General features: G+C 33.4%; 1 protein-coding gene across 1 annotated transcript in view; it reads left to right on the forward strand.

Moving 5' to 3' along the window:
- GNAT3 (G protein subunit alpha transducin 3) overlaps positions 1 to 19728 on the forward strand; it is a gene marked incomplete at both ends in the record, with an annotated part of 39912 nt that overhangs the window by 14204 nt on the left and 5980 nt on the right. Inside the window, 3 exons of the mRNA XM_084229584.1 lie at positions 1927 to 2068; positions 7576 to 7733; positions 11991 to 12119. Of these exons, the coding sequence (XP_084085710.1) occupies positions 1927 to 2068; positions 7576 to 7733; positions 11991 to 12119 (429 nt within the window). The remainder of the gene's footprint in view (positions 1 to 1926; positions 2069 to 7575; positions 7734 to 11990; positions 12120 to 19728) is intronic.

A 19728-nucleotide genomic window follows, 5' to 3' on the forward strand; every position in this document is an offset into this window, starting at 1 on the left:
CTACTTTAGTTTATTGTATGAAATAAGACAAGGATACAAAGCACTTCAAAACAGTATTTACCACATACTGACAGCTTGATAATTTTAAGTATATTTTTGATCACACTGATTCCTCTGCCTACAATGTTTTCCTTCCTCTTGACTATCTGGAAATAACTATCTTCCAATAATCAACTGGCCTTCACAGCTCTCAAGCAGTCTCCCTTGACCCCTTATACTTGCTCCCCATAGAATTTATCAGGTTTTCTTTTGCAGTTCTATACTACATGCTGACATTGTTGCTGGACATTACTACACTATACAAAAATTGCTATGACTTCCAATAATCTGGTACACTATGATAAACTGTCTGAATGTTAGGAAGATTCCATATCCGTAGTGCATAATATGGTAGCTGCTACATACATGTGCTTATTAGCATTTGAAGTGTGGTTAATGTGATTAAGGAACCGAATTAATTTTAATTTAATTAGTGGGTCTAGTGGCAACTATATTAGATAGTGAAGCTCTGATCTATGTTTTTGAGATGACGGACTTGTATAATTTATTCATTATCTTTAACATATAATGCATATAATTTGAGCAGTCCTAGTAACCAACTTATAGCTAGAGCATTTGATTTCACAGAAATTTATTTATGCAACTCTTAGCAAAACAATGGTATTTAAAGTTCTACAGACTTTTCAAAGTCTGCTTTTATCATTTTGCTGTGCAATATACATTTGCTCATATTATAACGAAAGGCTAAGAACCAGAACCTATTCCATATAGAAAGTCTACATTCCCCCAAATTTATTGTAATTGCCTTGTAATTTAGGACATTTTACACATTCTTAGAGCCTCTATCTGTTTAAATTACTTATTTGTTTAATGCAACAGTCAAATTTAAAGCAGAAATATAGTAATTTAAATATAGCAAATATTTAAAACAAAAAAAAATTGATAAAGGTACATTTACTCCTTTTAACGCAGAATCCTTTCATTTATAGATTTTAATGTAGAAGGGGCCTATGTATTCTTCTACTCCTATATTCCTATATATGCCAATATTCTTTTTACTCCTATAAAGTCACTATGTGTATAGATACACTACGAATACTTAGTAAGATGACATCCAAAATGATACCTAATGAATACAAAGAACTTCCAGAACAGACAGAAAAATAAAAACAAGAACATATTACGCAACAAACATGCAACAAAGTAATTAGCATATGCAAAGATTTTAGCTTTTAATAAATAAGTCTATTTTAAGCTATTATTCCAAAACTATAAGTGTATTGTTAACTTGACCTGACTTCTGATTGAATGAGTGGAAAGAAGAGTTCAGCCAAATAATATGTCTGGGCATTTCAACTTTGAGCACTCAGTGGCACGTACACAGATGGAAAAGTGACAAAGGGATATAACAGTGGATAATTAACATTTTGAAAAAACGCTTTTGTTAATGCTATAAATAGAAAACAGGCACTCCTATTTCCCAATGTGACTTAAGTGATAGGAAAAGACATGAATGTTCTACTAAATTGTTTCACTTCCTCTAAATATCATGCTGTAAACACCACAAAATTTTAGAACACTGTATGTACCTTTGCCCTGGGACTAGAAAATTTTTGCCTGAAAAAAAATAAACTTTTAAAGTAAAATGATCCTGATTTATTCATTTTATATACTGGTTATCTAGGGACAATCCTAAGTCCTTTTTATATTTAGCATGAGATTCTCAGAAAGAAAATGCTATATTAAAGACAGTGATAACAAAAATCTAAAGTCATAGAATTGCTCACCTTTAGCATATATAGACAAAATTGTTCCTTTTAAAACTAATACATGCAGCAAATTTCTTTCAAGCAAATTACTGTTGATGTGTTTCAGTATTACAAGCAATTGTTCAACTCACAAAAACGTTTCATGTTTACATTATAGGATCATCCATAAGAATGGTTACAGTGAACAAGAATGCATGGAGTTCAAAGCAGTAATTTACAGTAACACATTGCAATCCATCCTAGCTATTGTAAAAGCCATGACTACCCTTGGGATTGATTATGCAAATCCCAGAAGTTCAGTAAGTATGCAAATAATGACAAATGTAGATCCTACCATGACATTTGAGCCATAAAACAGTAGGCCTTACCAAATTTTTAGTATTGATCTGTACCCAAAATTTAAGTATATAAAATATGAATTTTAGAAACATTAATTTTATGTAGTATAAGATTTTCTAGTTTCCTTTGAATGAAAGATTTTGTTGACTATGTGCTATAATCTTATGTAACATTAATTGTTTTCCCAGGAGTCAAACATACTATCAAATCATACACTACGTTAAAAAAGTACTGCTTATATTTGCTAAAAATACAAGTGTTTGTTCCACAAAAGCAATCTGTTTAGCTCTACATTTATTTCTTAGTTTAATTATGAGACATTCATGAGACTTATTTTTAATAATAACACCTCAATTATCATTAATGTTCATTGATCATTATAGAGTCTATATAAGAGGGGAATGCTTCTTTTATAATGTTAGTTTTTAAAAAAGAATTAAAAATTGTGTGCTTAAAATGTTTGAATAAATATAACTGAGAGTCATAGCTTATTTTTATATGTTAGCATCTAAATATCACATTTTATCTTTTATATTTTGTCATATAATTATTTCATTAAAATACATTTTAAATTCACTTACTTTAAAACAGTTTATTTGCAAACATATCAAAGTATTTTAGTTGGCAAGTGAAGAATATAGTAGTATCCAAAGAAATGTTGATCATTCCCAAGAAAAGGAGTAACAACAATCCACAGGAAGAACTCACCTGTTTCCATAGGTCCTCTCCAAGAGCAGCTGATTGCCTCCAGGGGAAGCCAACAGTTCCCAATGTAAGAGATCTTGAATACTAACAATAGAAATAGAGAGGAACAATACAGTTAGTTATAGAGAAGAAAATGAAGTCTGTAATACCCTCCCTCCCACTCCTCCAGGAATTTAGGGATGTATCATGTAAGTGACCTCTCAAAACCATCAAGGATGAAAATAATAAAATAACTTTCATTATGTTAATTTTAAAGGCACTGATAAATCCATTTTGTTCTGCCACTTACTAAGAGCCACAGTGTAAAAATGCTGTTCTTAGAACTAATGATTTGTAAAGCAGAATCAGAACTTCTGCTAGTCTCTCCTTCCATTTTTAGTTTTTTCCAAAACTTGGCTCTTACTTCTCTAGGTAACAATTACCCTCTTACAAGGGGGATTTTCAGGAACTGAACTGCAATATCCTTTTGTTCTTTATCATCATATGGTGTAATGATCACGTTTTTATTGAGTAGTTTAATCTTTGCTAAGAACCTAGGACTTTAAACTGTCCTTAAGAGACAACAGGTATAACTTCCTTATTTAAAGATATAGAAGATAAGGCCCAAAAAAATTTAACAATTTGGCCTGCATTAAACAGAGTTTAGAAGAAATTTAGAAGAAATTTGCTGGTTAGGAGTCTCAATGATTTGGCATGCAGGTAAAGAGAAAATAATATGCTGAATATCACTGCCATTATGTAACTAAAAAATAAAAATGTAATGTATTCAAATTGTACATGGAGTGGTGAAAACAATAATTTAAGCAGCACTATGCAATTGGAATGATTTCTGAGTAATCTCCATGCTGTCAAATACCAAGTAGTTGTCAGACACTAGATAGCTCATATTTTGTTTTTTAACTGATATAAACTATAGCAGTTTCAATTGCATTCTTTTATATTTGATTTTAAGATTAATGCACACTTTACCTGGTTTAAACTGTTTATTGAATACATTAATTGCTGAGTACTTCTATGTGTAACTTTCAGAGTTTTGGTGTCCTATAGCCCCATATTTATTTATAAAATTTATATTTTTACATAACCATCGGTACATCTTCACACTGATTTCCATTCAAAGAGAGAAAGTCTGACAGAGAGCTGAACTGTTTACTGTAAATTTACTGTAAATTTGGACAAAACAGTTAAATTCTCTGTTTCCATTTCATTATCCACAATGCTTTCCTCATTGAATTACAAACAACTATTAGAGAAGGAAGCAGAAACACTAGAAGCCACACAATGAAATCCTGTCACTTGTAACAATGGATGGAATCAGTTGGGATTATGCTAAATTTAAATAATCAAGAGAAAGACAAATACAGGATGATTTCCCTCAAACATGGAGTACAAAGAAACAAAGGAACTGACAAAACTAGAACAAAATGATTTCTAGAAATATGACTGCAGTATTGAGAATCCCAGAGAGGAAGGGAGAGGGTGGGAACAGAGTGGGGAGGGGGCCCAATGGTATAGGATAAAGGGATATGGGTGCTCTGGGGTGGATGGGGTATGGTGATACACATCTGAGGATGTATGAACACACCCCTCTGAATCATATACAACAATATAAATCAATGCTACCTCAAAAACAAATAGAATAGAGGGGGGAAATAAGAATTTCCTCAAATATGAAGTATTACAGAAGGTGTTACAACATTAGGGTATTTTTCTTTTCAATAATCACTTTGAACATAAGCTCATTAAAATTTACATATTGAAATCTACACATTCAACAGCATTTGAAAAATATTTTTCATTAAACTCTTATCAGACATTTGCAGGACACTGGATTTGTGCTGAGAAATCAGCAGTAAATGAAAAGAGTATTTGCCATCAAGACAAGGAAAAACTGATGTTGAGCAAGTAATCACAACGCATCAACTATTTCAAATGGCAGCATAGCTGGATGTAGAATGTCCCAAATATGTAGAAAGAATCACTAAGAAAAGGAATTCTCTCACCTAGTTGAGAACAAATTAGTTTTGTTTTGGAAATTTTGAGTTTGTAAATTCTGTGCATTTGAAAATGTGCATTCGCAGTTCAAAGAGATGTAAATCTTGATGCTATTAGACACCTTTAAACTATGGCATCTAATATATGCTAAGGAAATGCATAGGATGGGAAAAGTTTGCTAAGTGCTGAGACTGACCTGAGAAGGGCACTAGGAGAACAGATCCTTAAACACTAGAGTTGGAAAAACATCAACATTTTCTGGCCATTTGAGAGAAATAGGAAACTCTGTGGAGAACAGCATAGAATTTTAGGAACTAAACCTGGAGTATGTGGACTCACAGAATTTAAGGGAAGCATTTCAAAGGAAGGTTATTCAAATTGAAAGGTCCTGTGAAAGACCTTTAGGTATGTATGTATGTATGTATTTTAAATTATTTCTTAATAAGATAATGTTGGTTTACAAAATTGTTTATGTCTTAGGGGTCTAAGTATACAACTTTTCAGATGTATGCTACCAAATCACACACACCAAACCAAAGTGCACATAATCCTCTACAATAGGATTAAGTCTCTTACACTTTGCTCCCCATCCTCCTTTCTCCCTCTATAGTTAGATTTCTAGAGTTTGTGTTGGTTAGTTTTGTCTGTTTCATCGCTTTATTTTATATTTGCATATGAATAGGAACACCAGCATCTGTATTCCTCCTTCTAACACATTCCATTAGTATAATCCCCTGCACTTCCATCCATGTTGTCACAAATAACAAGATTTCATCTTTTTTATACTTGAGTAGTATTCCATTATGTGTATTTACCACATTAAAAAAATTTTAAGTAATGAATTGAATTTAATAATGCAGAGAGATCAGTGAGAAGATAATGAGAGGCAGTTCAAGAGTTGTGAAGGGAGAATCCTGTGAAGTCCCCCAAGAGGGACACATAATAGAGATATTTAATAAATTTGCACTTATCCCCTCTGAATATTAGTATGTTCAATTTTAGAACCTATAAAACATTCAGTTGGCTGACAAAAGTATGTTGAAAGTTACAATACTTTAAACACGATTTGAGTATCTTACCGTGTTTGACACAGACTCTTATAAATTGAACCGAGCTGTAAATCAAACAAACAATGATTCCTCGAGATATTCTATAACAAAAGTTATATGATGCGATATGGTTAATGTGTTTGTTTACAAACTTTTCATGGAAATTACAATAATAGTACTCAAAAGCCCTGAAAATCTTCTATCAACCAACCATGGCGTTTTAACCAAGAATTCCTAGGTTATGTTATCATTTGAAGTTTTTTCCACAATCATGGGGGATATTTGTAATTCACAAAGAGCTCATGACTTTCTAGGACCATCTGATGTCCCCTGTTGATGAGGATGGTCTGAGCAACTTTTTTTTTTTAAGATTTTTTTTTTAAAGATTTATTTATACAAGCACTGGGGTACAGGTCAGAGGTGAGAGAGGGTGAGAGAATTCACCAGAGACAGAGCGGGGAGCAGAGCAGGCAGAAGGACCGAAGTATACTGCTGAGGGGAGCAGTAGGCGAGACAGGAAGGGTCTGCCCCGCCATGTGGGAATCTCCCTGGCCTGCCGGGAATCGAACCAGTGCTGCAGGGGCTGCCAACAACTTCACAGTGCTGCGCTCAACCTGCTGCGCCACCGGGGAGGCCCGGTCTGAGCAACTTCTACAAAAGTTCTGTTTTCTATGCAGCATTGTCCCAGAATTGTACCACCTTGAGAGAATGAACCATACCAGAACCACCATAATTTCTAAGCTTTCCCAAATAAAATTTCTTCAGGATGCCTTGCAAGCCTTCCTGGAGCTACTTGAAAAATTGGTGAAATTAATGGAGAATCCTTAAAGTTTTCCTAAAACATAACATCTAGGATAATTAGCATATTTATTTTATTTCCTTATACAATATTTCAGGAACATGTTCTATATAATAGATCCTACACTCAGTCATAAGAATTGTAAGCAAAAAAATAATAATAATAAGTCTCTGCCTTTATGTGCTTTTTAGCCTAATACAACATAGATGAAATAAAGAAATATACACTAAATTTTTTCCACATAAATTAAGGATAATAATAACATTCCCAGTCCCAAAATATAATCTATTAAATAATGCCCAATACAAATGCTCTACTTTCAGATAGTAGGGAGAACTATATAAATAGTAGTAAGGACTCTGAAGAAAAAAAAGAGGGTGGGAGGGTAGAGAGTCATGGAAGGATGTCTGTTCCCTCTTTTATCCTTTAAATCAATATTTTTGAAATAGAATTTTAGAGTATTGAGTCTTATTCTCCATTTTCATTCTAATTCTTACACTTCAATTCTTACATGATATTTTTATTTCCTAAAAAATATATAGCCATGATCAAAGGAAGGCAAACTGACAGATTAGATTAGATTTATTCTCCTTAACCCAGGCATTTTAACGTCTGAAAGGTCAATGAGCGTACATCAAAGTATTATTTGTTTTGACAGCATATTCAGAAGTTATGATATATACCAAAAAAAACCTAATTTATCCTTATAGATAGCAATTTTTGCATGACAACTCTTCTAGACATCAGTTATTATAAGAAAACTTAGCACTATTTATTTTAAGATCTATTGAATAAATGTTCATCAGAATTATAACCTAAAGAATAAGATAAAAATCACCAAATGGAAATGCTCTATTTAAAAAAATGTAATTTCAAATATCAATATATTTTTATCCTTCTCACCAAAACATTGCTCTAGGAAGACCAAAGAGAACTCTGCGCAATGGCAAATATGCTGGGAGATGGTGGCATGACGCCAGAGTTAGCTGAAGTGATGAAACGACTATGGGGAGATCCAGGAGTTCAGGCCTGTTTTGAACGAGCATCTGAATATCAGCTCAACGACTCAGCAGCTTAGTAAGTAGTTTGACAGGATATACTCTCTGTCAATCTATTTAAAATTAAGAATTATAATTCTAGATTCTCTGTATTTATCATCATAAATAACCTTACTGAAATAAAATTTGAAGGGAAATAAGAAAAGATCAAGACATAAATGATACCTGAAAAATTAAAACCAGGCAAGCATTTTTTTTTAAAGATTTATTTATTCATGCATACCAGAACCAGGGTACAGGCCAGATGTGTGGGAGGGTGAGAGGATTCACCAGAGACAGAGTGGGGAACAGAACAGGCAGACTGACGGAAATACACTGCTGATGGGAGCAGCGGGAGAGACAGAAGTCTGCCGCACCATATGTGTATCTCACCATATGTGTATCTCACCGGCCAGTGCGGGATCGAACTCGCACTGTAGAGGCTGCGGACATCTTCACAGCACTGCGCTCAATGCCTGTGCCACCAGGGAGGCCCCAGGCAAGCATTTTAAGCTATTCATTTTGTAGCTATCTGTCTAAGATGATCCAAATGTCACAAATATTTTCTTCCAATTAGTAGTAATCATTGTATACCTTATTTAACATGCACGCCAGTGACACACACACTGAGGATTTGGCTATACATTTCATTTCAATTCACATTACTGACGACGTGTTCCAAAAACACTGTATTTATTGATGACATGTGCTTTGGCTCCACTGGTCTGATAAACATGATACAGAGTTCTAGAAGAAACAAATGTATTTCCAAAACATCTATATATTGTGGGATTCTTTTGGAGGCTCAAAAAGATTAATAATTTTTATAGCTAATGTCATCCTGTTAGCAATTATCAGTCACAAGGAAATTAGGAGGTTGGACACTATAATTTCATTACCAAAATTATTTTAAATTTTCATTTTAGTAAGTGATTCTTAACATATCCCATGGTTACATGCTTGCAAGCTTGTGTATACATACGTAAATATAACTTAATTATTCTATATGTCTTTCCATTCGTAAAAATGTGTGAAAAGTAACATACAGTCCTTTTAATGGACTAACAACAACATGTTAACAATACTTTGAAAAGATAAGTTAAAAGTGAAGCAAATAAAAGATTGAGGCGAGAGCAATGAAATGTGTACTTCAGATTTGTAAGTATTACAAAGAGAAAGCAAGTCACATCAATTCTAGGACAAGATAACAACAATCAGCTTTATGAAATTACTCGGCTGTGTTCACCTTAAATTCCAAAATCCATGGACACACAGCCCTTGGAGGAAAGTTGTGTTCTAGTATCTCTAATGAAGCAGAGAATGGTTAGCGCCTCATGATTGTGTAAGCTTGGTAGCTTTTTGTGTGTCCTATGGCCTAGCCAAATTTTTACACTAAAAATGTTCTTTGTAGCATAGCATTGTTTTTCTATATGAATCACGGATAAAGGCAGTCACAATTAATAAGAAATCAAACATAGAATAGTCCCATAACAACCGGCAAATTCTGGGGAAGGAGAGAAAAAAGCTGCAAAGGAACTATAGTATATTGTTTTGGACACATAGTATTAATTAAATGTGATTTTTTCCTTAAAATATGAGAAATGTTTCTGCAATCCTAACACTACATATACCAAATTCTTCAAGTGAAAAAAATACATATTCACAAGTTACATAGTCAAAAGTGGCAAGAGAAATAACATTTTACTTTCCATACTTTGTAATCTTAAGCTTTAGTTTTTTCTTTTTTCTTTATTTTAAAACATAAAATGTATTTTACGTTGGGAATACCTATCATATTACAGATTCATAGTGAAAGCATTTTTTGTTTGTTTTTTTTTTCAGGTTAAACACAACTACACCGTATGTCTTTGCACTCATTTTGTGAATATTGCCCAAGTTGTAGTGGTTTTTAACTTCCCAGGTTGGTTTGCAGGGCAGAAGAATAACAATAGGAAAACTGACTTCCCCTCATACTGAGAATTCATTGTTAACTTTTCTCTGCCCTTAAGGGTGATTGAAATAAAGATTAAGCGCTTACTAAGAAAAATAATTGAACAGCCATTGTCTTTTCCCAAAACTTAATAGATATTTCAATACTGGATAACATCCACATTTTAAAACTAAATGTAATATGATATTGGTACCACAAGCACGTCTATTTTACACACATTATATAGGGCAGTGGTTGCGTCCTTACTTCCTATTTTTTAATGAAAGCGAAATAATTTGCTCTTTTCGCAAACCTAGAACTCTTTAAAGTAGAAGCTAACAAAGTCCTTAACAGAGGAGAAAAGTGAATGGTTTGTTGGCAACATAACACACTCCCCACTACCAACCATCAGTACTAGCAAACTGAAAGAAAAAGTGCATGACAGTGACAAACTGGGAAAATATTTTATGGTTTACTTATTGAGGTCATCCAGTGTGCTATTTATGTCCCATGTACTATAAGATTTAACATAGACTGCATCAGAAAAAAAAATACAAATTTTTACATGATTAGAAAAGAAACATCTAGATTCTCTGCTTTAGTTTAAGTTTTTAGATCAGAAGCTTGCTCATCCAAATCCTACATTTGTTTATTAAAACAAGCATTTTAAATGCAAATGTGTCACTCTGCAAATACTTATGCTTTGCATGAAATTATTTATTCATGCAAATTAAAATACACTATAATGTGTCTTTACCCAAACATTTGTTTAGCTATCACTAAAATAAAGTTAATCTGTGTTGGCAGGCAGTTTTTTACTCTTGCTTGACCCAACTGACAAATAGTATACCTGCCAACCACATAAGTAGACTTAATCAGGAATTCACATCAAAAACTTCCTTCACACAAGAGAAAAAAGATAAGTAAACCAGAAAAATTTTCTAATACTTTCTTTCAATATGTGTATATATGTCTTTTTTTGGAAAATATAATACCTTGTCAGAATAAAACATGGCAATGAATTTTTACATTATACATATGTGTGTTTCTGAAATGTGACTGTCAATTTGACCTGGGCCTAAATCCCTTTGGGACACTTGCCTTTTCTTTGCTCTTTTTATCTCAAGAGCAAGTGAAATCATGTAAGAATATATTTCTATATTGCTATTGAAATCATTTTATAAAACTGATAAAATAGTTTTGCTTTTTTTAAAGTTACTGTGGTAGATGCCAAAATGCTAGTTCTTCAACTTAGTCTTAGAAAATTTTACGTTAAATAATAATATTCATTTGGATTCTACATCTCAAATTTTGCATGACCAGATTTATGCCATCGTGGTCATTCTACTTAAGCTACACATGTAAACTTAGTTCACTGTAATGGTCAAATTAATCACCAACAATCTAGCAGGCTCTTACTATCTCTATTTAACATTTTCCCAGAAAGAGCTATGCTGTTAAAAAGCTACTAAAGCCTTAGTACTGAAAGTCTAGAACAGAGGTTTTCAACTGATTGACTATTTTTAAAGCAATAATGTACTTTACTTTGTTTTAATCTAAAGACATCTGGTTTCAAGAATGAGGCAAAAAGCATATTCTTTCCTCTAACCAAAGAGACTCTATAAAGCACACAGTTGAATCAGACTTATTCCAAGTAAGGGTAGTTTTAAAATATGGACACCCAGATGCACTGACAGAAGAGACATAGGTGTAGGAATGGGTGTCATGAGTAAGTCAGGTCTTCTATCCCCAGGAGTGCTGGCTCAGAGGTGGGTCAGCAATTTCATTAGTTACAGCATTGAACCAACAAGAAAGTCAGAAATTTCTTTTTTCAATCTTATTGGAGATAAAACTGCACTTAATGAAATGACTCAAAGTCCTAAGCTACACAACCCATGGGAAACAATAGAACAACTTTCAAATTGTGATAGTAAAACTAATCACTATTAAAATTCAAAGTGCCTACACTCAAAGGATGGTATTTTGAGACTAGTCTAGTGACCACCATTACACCATAGCACAATTGAAGGGAGGAGTGGCAGGGGAAGGATGGTACATCTGTAAAGAGAACTCTTCTAAATCTATCACATACACCTCACGTAACAGGAGCTAAGACAGCACTGATCCAGCCACCTTTGAAAGCAGCCCTATGAGTCAACTGTGTGCCACACCCAGGCTCTGCATCATCTCAGCCACCAAATGCCTATAATTCTGACACTCAAAAGAGTTTGAAAAACTGGAGTTAAAAAAGTCTTGAGTTAAAAAATTTAATCTACCCTAAATTAAACACACATTTGTATTAAATCCTGGCATTTTCAAATGCAACAATGAAAATATAAACGCCACCTTGTTTGTTTTTCTAATTAGCTACCTTAATGATTTGGACAGAATAACAGCTCCTGGATATGTCCCAAATGAGCAAGATGTTCTTCATTCTCGAGTGAAAACAACTGGAATCATTGAAACTCAATTCTCCTTTAAAGATTTGCACTTCAGGTATGGACAAATGTCTTTTCTAACTTTCAAGAGAAAACATACATTAGGTTCAGTGTGACTTCATGCAGAAAAACTCAAATTCATGTCTAAGAGAAGTGAGTTCTCAGGCATGCTGGTTAGATCTCACACTCTCCATGACCACTGTTCTTCATGAGACCCCTGTGGCCCTTCACTCCAACCCTCATCCTGACTCTCACCTCTTCTCCAAGAAAATCCCTCTGTGTTGAGCAGATTGCAGCTAGATTTTATTTTGCTCATACCTGAAACTCCTATCCTACTTGAAAAAAAAAGGAAAAAATACTTAAGTACCATTTAAGCTACAGATGCCATGGATCCTATTCCCTCTGCCTTACTACTCAATTTGCTTGAAGTATTTATATTAATTTGTTTCCTTAATTTAAAAAATGCAAATTAAGAAGAAAATTATTTGAATGTGATGGTACTTACTGGAATAACAAGACCTAATTTATAAGCATGGTTTGGGTAGGAAAATAAATGCATTGTTTTCATTGGTGTTGCATTATCAAGACTTTCTTAGAAATTCTATTGCAAAATTACTTATTTGCTATATCAAGAAATGGATATACTAGCATGTTAGAAAATGTAACTTCACACTGAAGTGCCTCTCCCTATAGATTAAGGATGAGACAGAATATTAAACATTAAAATTAGGATCAAGACATACCATTAATAAAATACCAATTTAGTAATAAAAATATAAATAAAATTAAAGCATTCATGTATGCAATAATGAAAATTTTTGAAAAGAAAATCCTTAGAAAAGGTGACATAATTACATCCATTTGTGAGGGAAAATTTTAATTATATCCCTTTGTGGATAAAATTTTAAAATATTTAAGCTCTAAAATTAGTGATTCATGTATATAATAAGAATAGTTAAGACATAGATAGTCAAGATAATATTTTCAAGTTATTATGGAAGAAATGCTTCAACATTTGGACTGGAATTTCAGACCCACAAGTAGTTAACTTTCTGAAAGATGAATTCAAAATCAAACCAGGATAAGGATACTCCAGAGACAGGGATCAATAGCCCCTCTTGGCAAATGTGAGGAAAGTTTGCCTTCATAACTGTGGTACAGTTCCTCTGTGGCAACTACTTTCTCCAGACTCCTGAACTTTGATGGAGTTTCTAGGGTTTTCCTTTGGAAACCTAGTCCATCTGCTTCTCCTCTGGCCTCCTCAGCCAGTCAAAGCATTTTTAGCACATTCTGTTTTATTTAACCTTCTTTTAGCTCTTCAAATTTCTCACTGAAACACAGACTAGAAGCTGAGGATAGGCCTTTAGGCTAGTACTACCAAACTTTCACTCCCAGGTTCTCCATTAATTAGCAGCATATTGCAAGTAAAAGAATCACCTTTTCTTCACTTGCCTAGTAAGTGTCTTGCAAAGATCAAGTCCTACAGTGTTATAACTCAGTATTAGCTTCTTTTGAGTAAGCAAATGGAATTTTCTACATCAGAGATTGTTGAGATCACAGGCCAGTTTTTTAAAAAGTATGAACCTCTGAATTATATACAGTATTGTAAAGTAATATTACCTCAATGAAAATGTACAAGAAAGTTAATGTCACACATTGAATACCTAGAAGCTCACAACCTTAGTCATTCTCCGTAACACCAACCCAAGTTAACATCTCAGAAATGGTCACTATCATAATTATCTGTTCTGTATCTCTGTTCCTCAAACATTCCAAACCTTAAGGCCTCTCCCCCACTGTTCTGTATGCCTAAAATTCTTTGACCCTGGATTTTTTTTAATATTTATTTATTTATGCATACAAGAACTGGGGTATAGACCAGAGATGTGGGGGTTGAGAGGATTCACCAGAGACAGCATGGGGAGCAGAAGAGGCGGATTGACTGAAATAAACTGCTGAGGGTAGCAGCGGTGACCCTGGATTTGTACAAGGATTCACTTCATATCATTAAGTTTCCAAATTAAATGTTATTTCCTTGGGATCCCATCTGTTAACCATCCCTACATAACCCTGTCACTACTACATTCTGATAAACAAATAACAAGCTGTCTAGAGCAGGAGGAGGAGAACAGGCTGATTTGTGACACTTAATGATTTCCTTGATATAAATACCCTGACAATGGCCAATTTCAAACTACCCATATGATGTCACTAAATTCAGAACTGGGAAGAAATGCAAATACTAAACATGCCAACATGGGCTGGTGCTACTGTACCATTGAAATATCACACTATTTTTCTCTCTATTAAAAAATCTTACTAGTTTTCTATTAAAAATCTTACTCATCTAGACAGTTGCCTTGTTTCTTTAAAAATTTGCTATTTTTGATTCTGTTTCTGCCTCATATGCTCTGACCTCTAGAGACCAGGGGTTATCTGTTTACAGCTCTATTTTCTGTGATTACCACAATGGCTAACAAAAGCAGGCATACAGTCAATCCTTGTTGGATGAACAAAGTGTACTATGCACTTTATGAACACTGTCTTTTCATGCTCATTGTAACATAAGGAATTGGGCATTGCTATCCTTTTGTAGGATAGAGTCAAGAAATAGATACTAGAACAAGCTGAAATATTTACCCAAGATCATACATAGAAGCAGTGGAAATGTTATCAGAATGCACATCTTTCTGTCTTGAAAGACCATACTCCTTACACTGCTTATCACCTAGGAACTATTAGGCTGATTGTGGTATAAACCATTCTTCATGAAAGTGCTTTTCCTCATGTTGTTGGTCATTCATAATTCTCTTCAGAAAGAAGAGGGGAAAAAATGACAGTCTATAGGACAAATATCTTTGTGTTAGCAGGACTCTGTGGTATTTCACAAATCAGTGCTAAACCCAGGGTAGAAGACAACCACCAATTAACACACAAAGCCTCAGAAAATCATGCTCATTTCCTTAACTATTTTACTTAGCAACAAGTAATATAAATTTGAGCTTAATTTATTCTGCATAGAACATAACATTTGTGTTTAATTTTTTAAAACATTAAAGATATCTTTCCCTTATCAGATTAGATCCTCTAGAACCCTTTTGGTACATCATCACTTTCCTGTTCTTTTGATATTCTGTGGTTAATTTTGTGAAGGACTGTCTGAAATTATATAGTAGGTCAACTACTAATTCACTTTCATATATAAAGGAATGAGAAAGATTTGTTAATTATTACAGTATCAATGATAAAATGTAGACATCTGTAAATTGAGATGCAGGGCCCAGTTAGGACTTATTTTGGCATAACATTTTCCATACTATACGCTTTTATTACCTTTTTCCATTCATTAAAACAAGTCTTATGTTCTTTTCTACCTTAATATAAGTTTTTGTTTTCCCTTTTGCTTAATAGTCTGTTATATGAGAACACACTCATTCAAATGTAGGGAATTTCTAAAAAAAAAAAAAAAGAATGTAACTAGTGAAACTAAGAATATTTAAATTGTACAACTACATATAAAAAAGACAAGCATACTTTTTTTTTTTGAGGTAACATTAATTTACATCATTGTGCTTGAGAAGTATGGGATCTCCCCCCTTCAGGTATTGTTTAGTGCTCCGCACCAACCACCAAAACACATGTAATCTTCAAACCATAGTCCATTTTGCTTTCTTCTCAATTTATTCTTGCCCCTTCTCCCCTTTGGGTAGTCTCAGTTATACAGTCAGCTTTCTGGGGGTTGTTGTTAGATTGATTTTTATCTGACCTTTCATTTGTTTTCTCTTTATTCCACATATAAGTGACATTATCCAGTATTTGTCTTTCTCCTTGTGACTTATTTCACTTAGCATATCCCTTCCAACCCTGTTCATATTGCCGCAATGTAATAGTTTATCTTTTTGATGGCTGAGTAGTATTCCATTGTGTATATGTACTACGTCTTCTTGATCCACAGCTCTGTACTTGAGGACTTACATTATTTAAATTATATGATTTTTTAATTTAGTTAAGGAACTGCTTAAAATATTTTAACATAATTTTTAAAGTTTAATCACAGCAATTCAGACATATCACCAGGTGAATTCCTGTAGATAAGTCACTTTTTTGAAGTAATATATAGGATTATCTGAAACTGCACAGGCTTTTGTAGTATAAAATTTTGTAGTATTTTAAAACAGGAAACAAAAATAATGTAGCTTCCAATGTTATTTCACTAAGTGCCCAAGTATTAAAATATATTGCATTAGCATTGATTTGCATTCACATAGCATAAATCATTCTATAACTATTTAAAACTAAATACTTAATTTACATATTGAATTATAGAAGTCTAGAATTTTAAACAGGAACAACAAAATGAAAAATTCTTTCTGCCAATATACTGTATCATCTTCATGCATCATCCAATTTATGGAAATTACCTTAGAGTTCTTACCAAACTAGAAGTCTTAACCACCAAACTGATGAAGTATATTATCTTTACAGATGTTAGATAGAAAATTTAATGCAAATGTGAGTTGTTTTCCTGCTATAAAGCATTCCTCAGGACAAAGAACACAGAAATAGATTTATAAGCATTTATCACACAATTACAGAGAAGTCACTTTCTCCCTAATTGTTCCCTAAGCAAAAATCAAAATTGAAGTATATGGGAGCTAAGGAAGAGGTCAGCAACTATATTACAACATAAAACAAAAATACGAAACAAATGCGTAACAAAAAATATAACTTGTTTTCTACCAGTTTGAGCAAAACTATGATATGAAATAAATTGTCATTTTTCTGAATTCAAAAGTTGAACCATGTACATTGTGCTCATTTTAGTGGGGTAAGAGTCATCTTAGCTTTGAAGTGAGTCTGGTTAGCCACCAGACTTTTTCTTGATCAGATATTAAGCAGCAATAATTCATGTTTCAGTATGAAATTGTTTGAGCTTATTCATCATTAATGCTACTGAAATAAGCTATATAATTTGATACCTAATTATTCTAGTGATAGAATTATTTCAATGACTATGAATTAGAGAATGATTTAATGAGTATTTTAAGTTATAGATACACACACACAATAGATAGACACATACACAGTAGGCATACAAGTAATTTTTTTTAAAAATCAATTCCTTAAGCAATTAAGAAATATAGAATAACCTGCAAGTATCTACTCTGATATTTTTCCATATGTGGGGACAAGGGAAAGATCTCATTAGGCCATTTTGCTATGGTTGTGTAGTGATGGCACAGATTCATTTGTTGGCTCCATAATGTAGTTTTATGATACAGTCAACTATCTTTAATAAATCCCACTCAATGGAATAGTTTAAATAATAAATTCCTTCTCAAATTAAATCTTATTTTCCTATAGTCCACCTACAAATGTCAGAAAATGTAATTTGCCCAATATACTCAAATGCTTATAGACTGAGCCAAGACAGCTAACAAATTAACTGTAATAAGATTACCCATTTGTATCAGTCCTAGGTTATGTAATGACTTCACAAATACCATAAAAGGCAGATTATTTCATAATTATTCTGATGTGAAATGTGAATAATCTTACACAAATATTAAGCCAAATATTTGAATAAACCCATAAAAATCAACAGATTTCCCAACTGTTTAAAATGGATTACAAAATTGAACTATATAGTTATCTGTTTAATGTTTAATATAAAGTCATATAACTGATGATTAGCCGTACATTAATGCCAAGGACAGCTTAAAATAAATGATGTTCAGCTGTCATTTAAAAGCTTTGCCTATTAATTTTTATCTATATCATCCATTTTAGGCAATTAAAATCTTTTTGTAATTTAAGAATCCTAATTTGAATATAAGACTTAATAAGAAAATGTGTATTATTAAAAAAATAGAGCAAAAACACTATACCCAAGATGAGCACTGCCAATTCCATTCATTATCATTAATGCTCTGCTTACTGTGACTATTAAAGAGAATTAAGAATATTCTAGGGCCTCCCCTGGTGGTGCAGGCGGTTGAGAGCAGCGCTATGAAGCTGTCTGCAGCCTCTGCAGGGCCAGTTCAATCTCAGCTTGCTGCAAATCCCTCAAGGCGTGGCAGACCTCTCCTGTCTCACCCGCTGTTCCCCTCAGCAGTATATTTCAGTCTGTCTGCCTGTTCTGTTCCCCGCATTGTCTCTGGTGAATCCTCTCACCCTCCTGCCTGTACATCTGGCCTGTACCCTGGTTCTTATATAAATAAATCTTTAAAAAAATATATTCAGGCTGTTTCACATGTCCATTCATCTCCTAAATTATTCAGAGGATTTGATGAAGCTAAAATTTTCAATGAATACACATATCTTTATCTAATTTCTCTTGTTTTCCATAGAATGGTCATGATTGAGTGTACATAAAAGAATGCTTCAGTAAATTTTCAAAATAAATATTCCACTTCATGAATTTCCACATTATTTCAATAGGTTGCAATGCTTTACACTTCTGAAATAAGCCCTGAATTAGAGGAAGAGAAAGAACTAAAGATGAAAAAATAGGTGTGAAAAATAAATCATCACAACAGTAGCAAAACAAAATGTAACTTTTCCTAGAGCTAACACAATATCCAGGAGAACTGATAGAAAAGCCAAACCTCCAGCCATCAGTTTGATTTGCTAGCAAGCATTTCAATTTAATAGCAGCAGCAGATGGCATTAGAGAAATGTTCAGGGCTCCCAGGACCTATCTAATATGAAACTGCACAGGAGAAAAAAAAAAAGCCATACATATTGTTTATCCAGTGAGTCACAAATTTAGAAGATTATTAGTATGCAATCTAAGACGGACTTTCAGAAGCCATTTTATCAATATGAATAATGCCCTTGGCTAAGTAATCTTTGTACCCTCTTAGGAGAAAGCTAAGCCTATCAAAACATGTTTATTAGAATCTGCAGGATAAGTTGAAAGGATACAGGGCTCAGAGTCATATTACAAAAATTATATCCTTTGCTAATAGTACATATTTACCTGAGAGGAGAATAGCTCTCTTACACGTACGTGTTAACAACAATAGTAGTTTGCAAAGAAGTTGAATCATCAGAGAAGACATATCCAGTAAGATTTGTGAACTTGGTTTCACTGACTTAATCTCATAGAGTTTTTAGATGATCCAGTTTTGGGAAGATAATTTGAGATAATTGTGTCATAGAAAAGAAATCTGTAGGAAGCTTCCTTTGTACCTTCTGCTGGGGTACATATATCTTCCACAAAGTCCATATATTGGGAGTATCAAGTATATGATCAGGACCCCAATTATTTGGACAAAAGAACATTAACATGAAAGAAATAAGATTATCTTCCTTAAGGTAAAATATTTGGCCACCATACAGGAAATCTGAGCAGTTAAATTACCTTAAGGAGAAAAGGATAATCTCTGGTTTGAAAATTTGAATAAAATCTGACTGAAAATATAAACATGGCAAAAGGAAGAAAGTATCGATACGAATGGAGAGAGATGGAATACTGGACATAAAAGCAGAGAAAAAGAGGATCAGAAACAATGTTAAAAGGACTAATCTAAGTTCTGTGTTTGTAGAGAAACTTAACCAAGATGTTCTAGAATTTGGTTCCTACCACACTGCCAATTCTGTGGAAATTAAAGACTGGGTTCACTCAGCACAATCATTCCATTCTTCCAGTAAACTTTATCCTG

This window comes from Talpa europaea (assembly GCF_964194135.1).
Source record: "Talpa europaea genome assembly, chromosome: 3".
Lineage (NCBI taxonomy): Eukaryota > Metazoa > Chordata > Mammalia > Eulipotyphla > Talpidae > Talpa > Talpa europaea.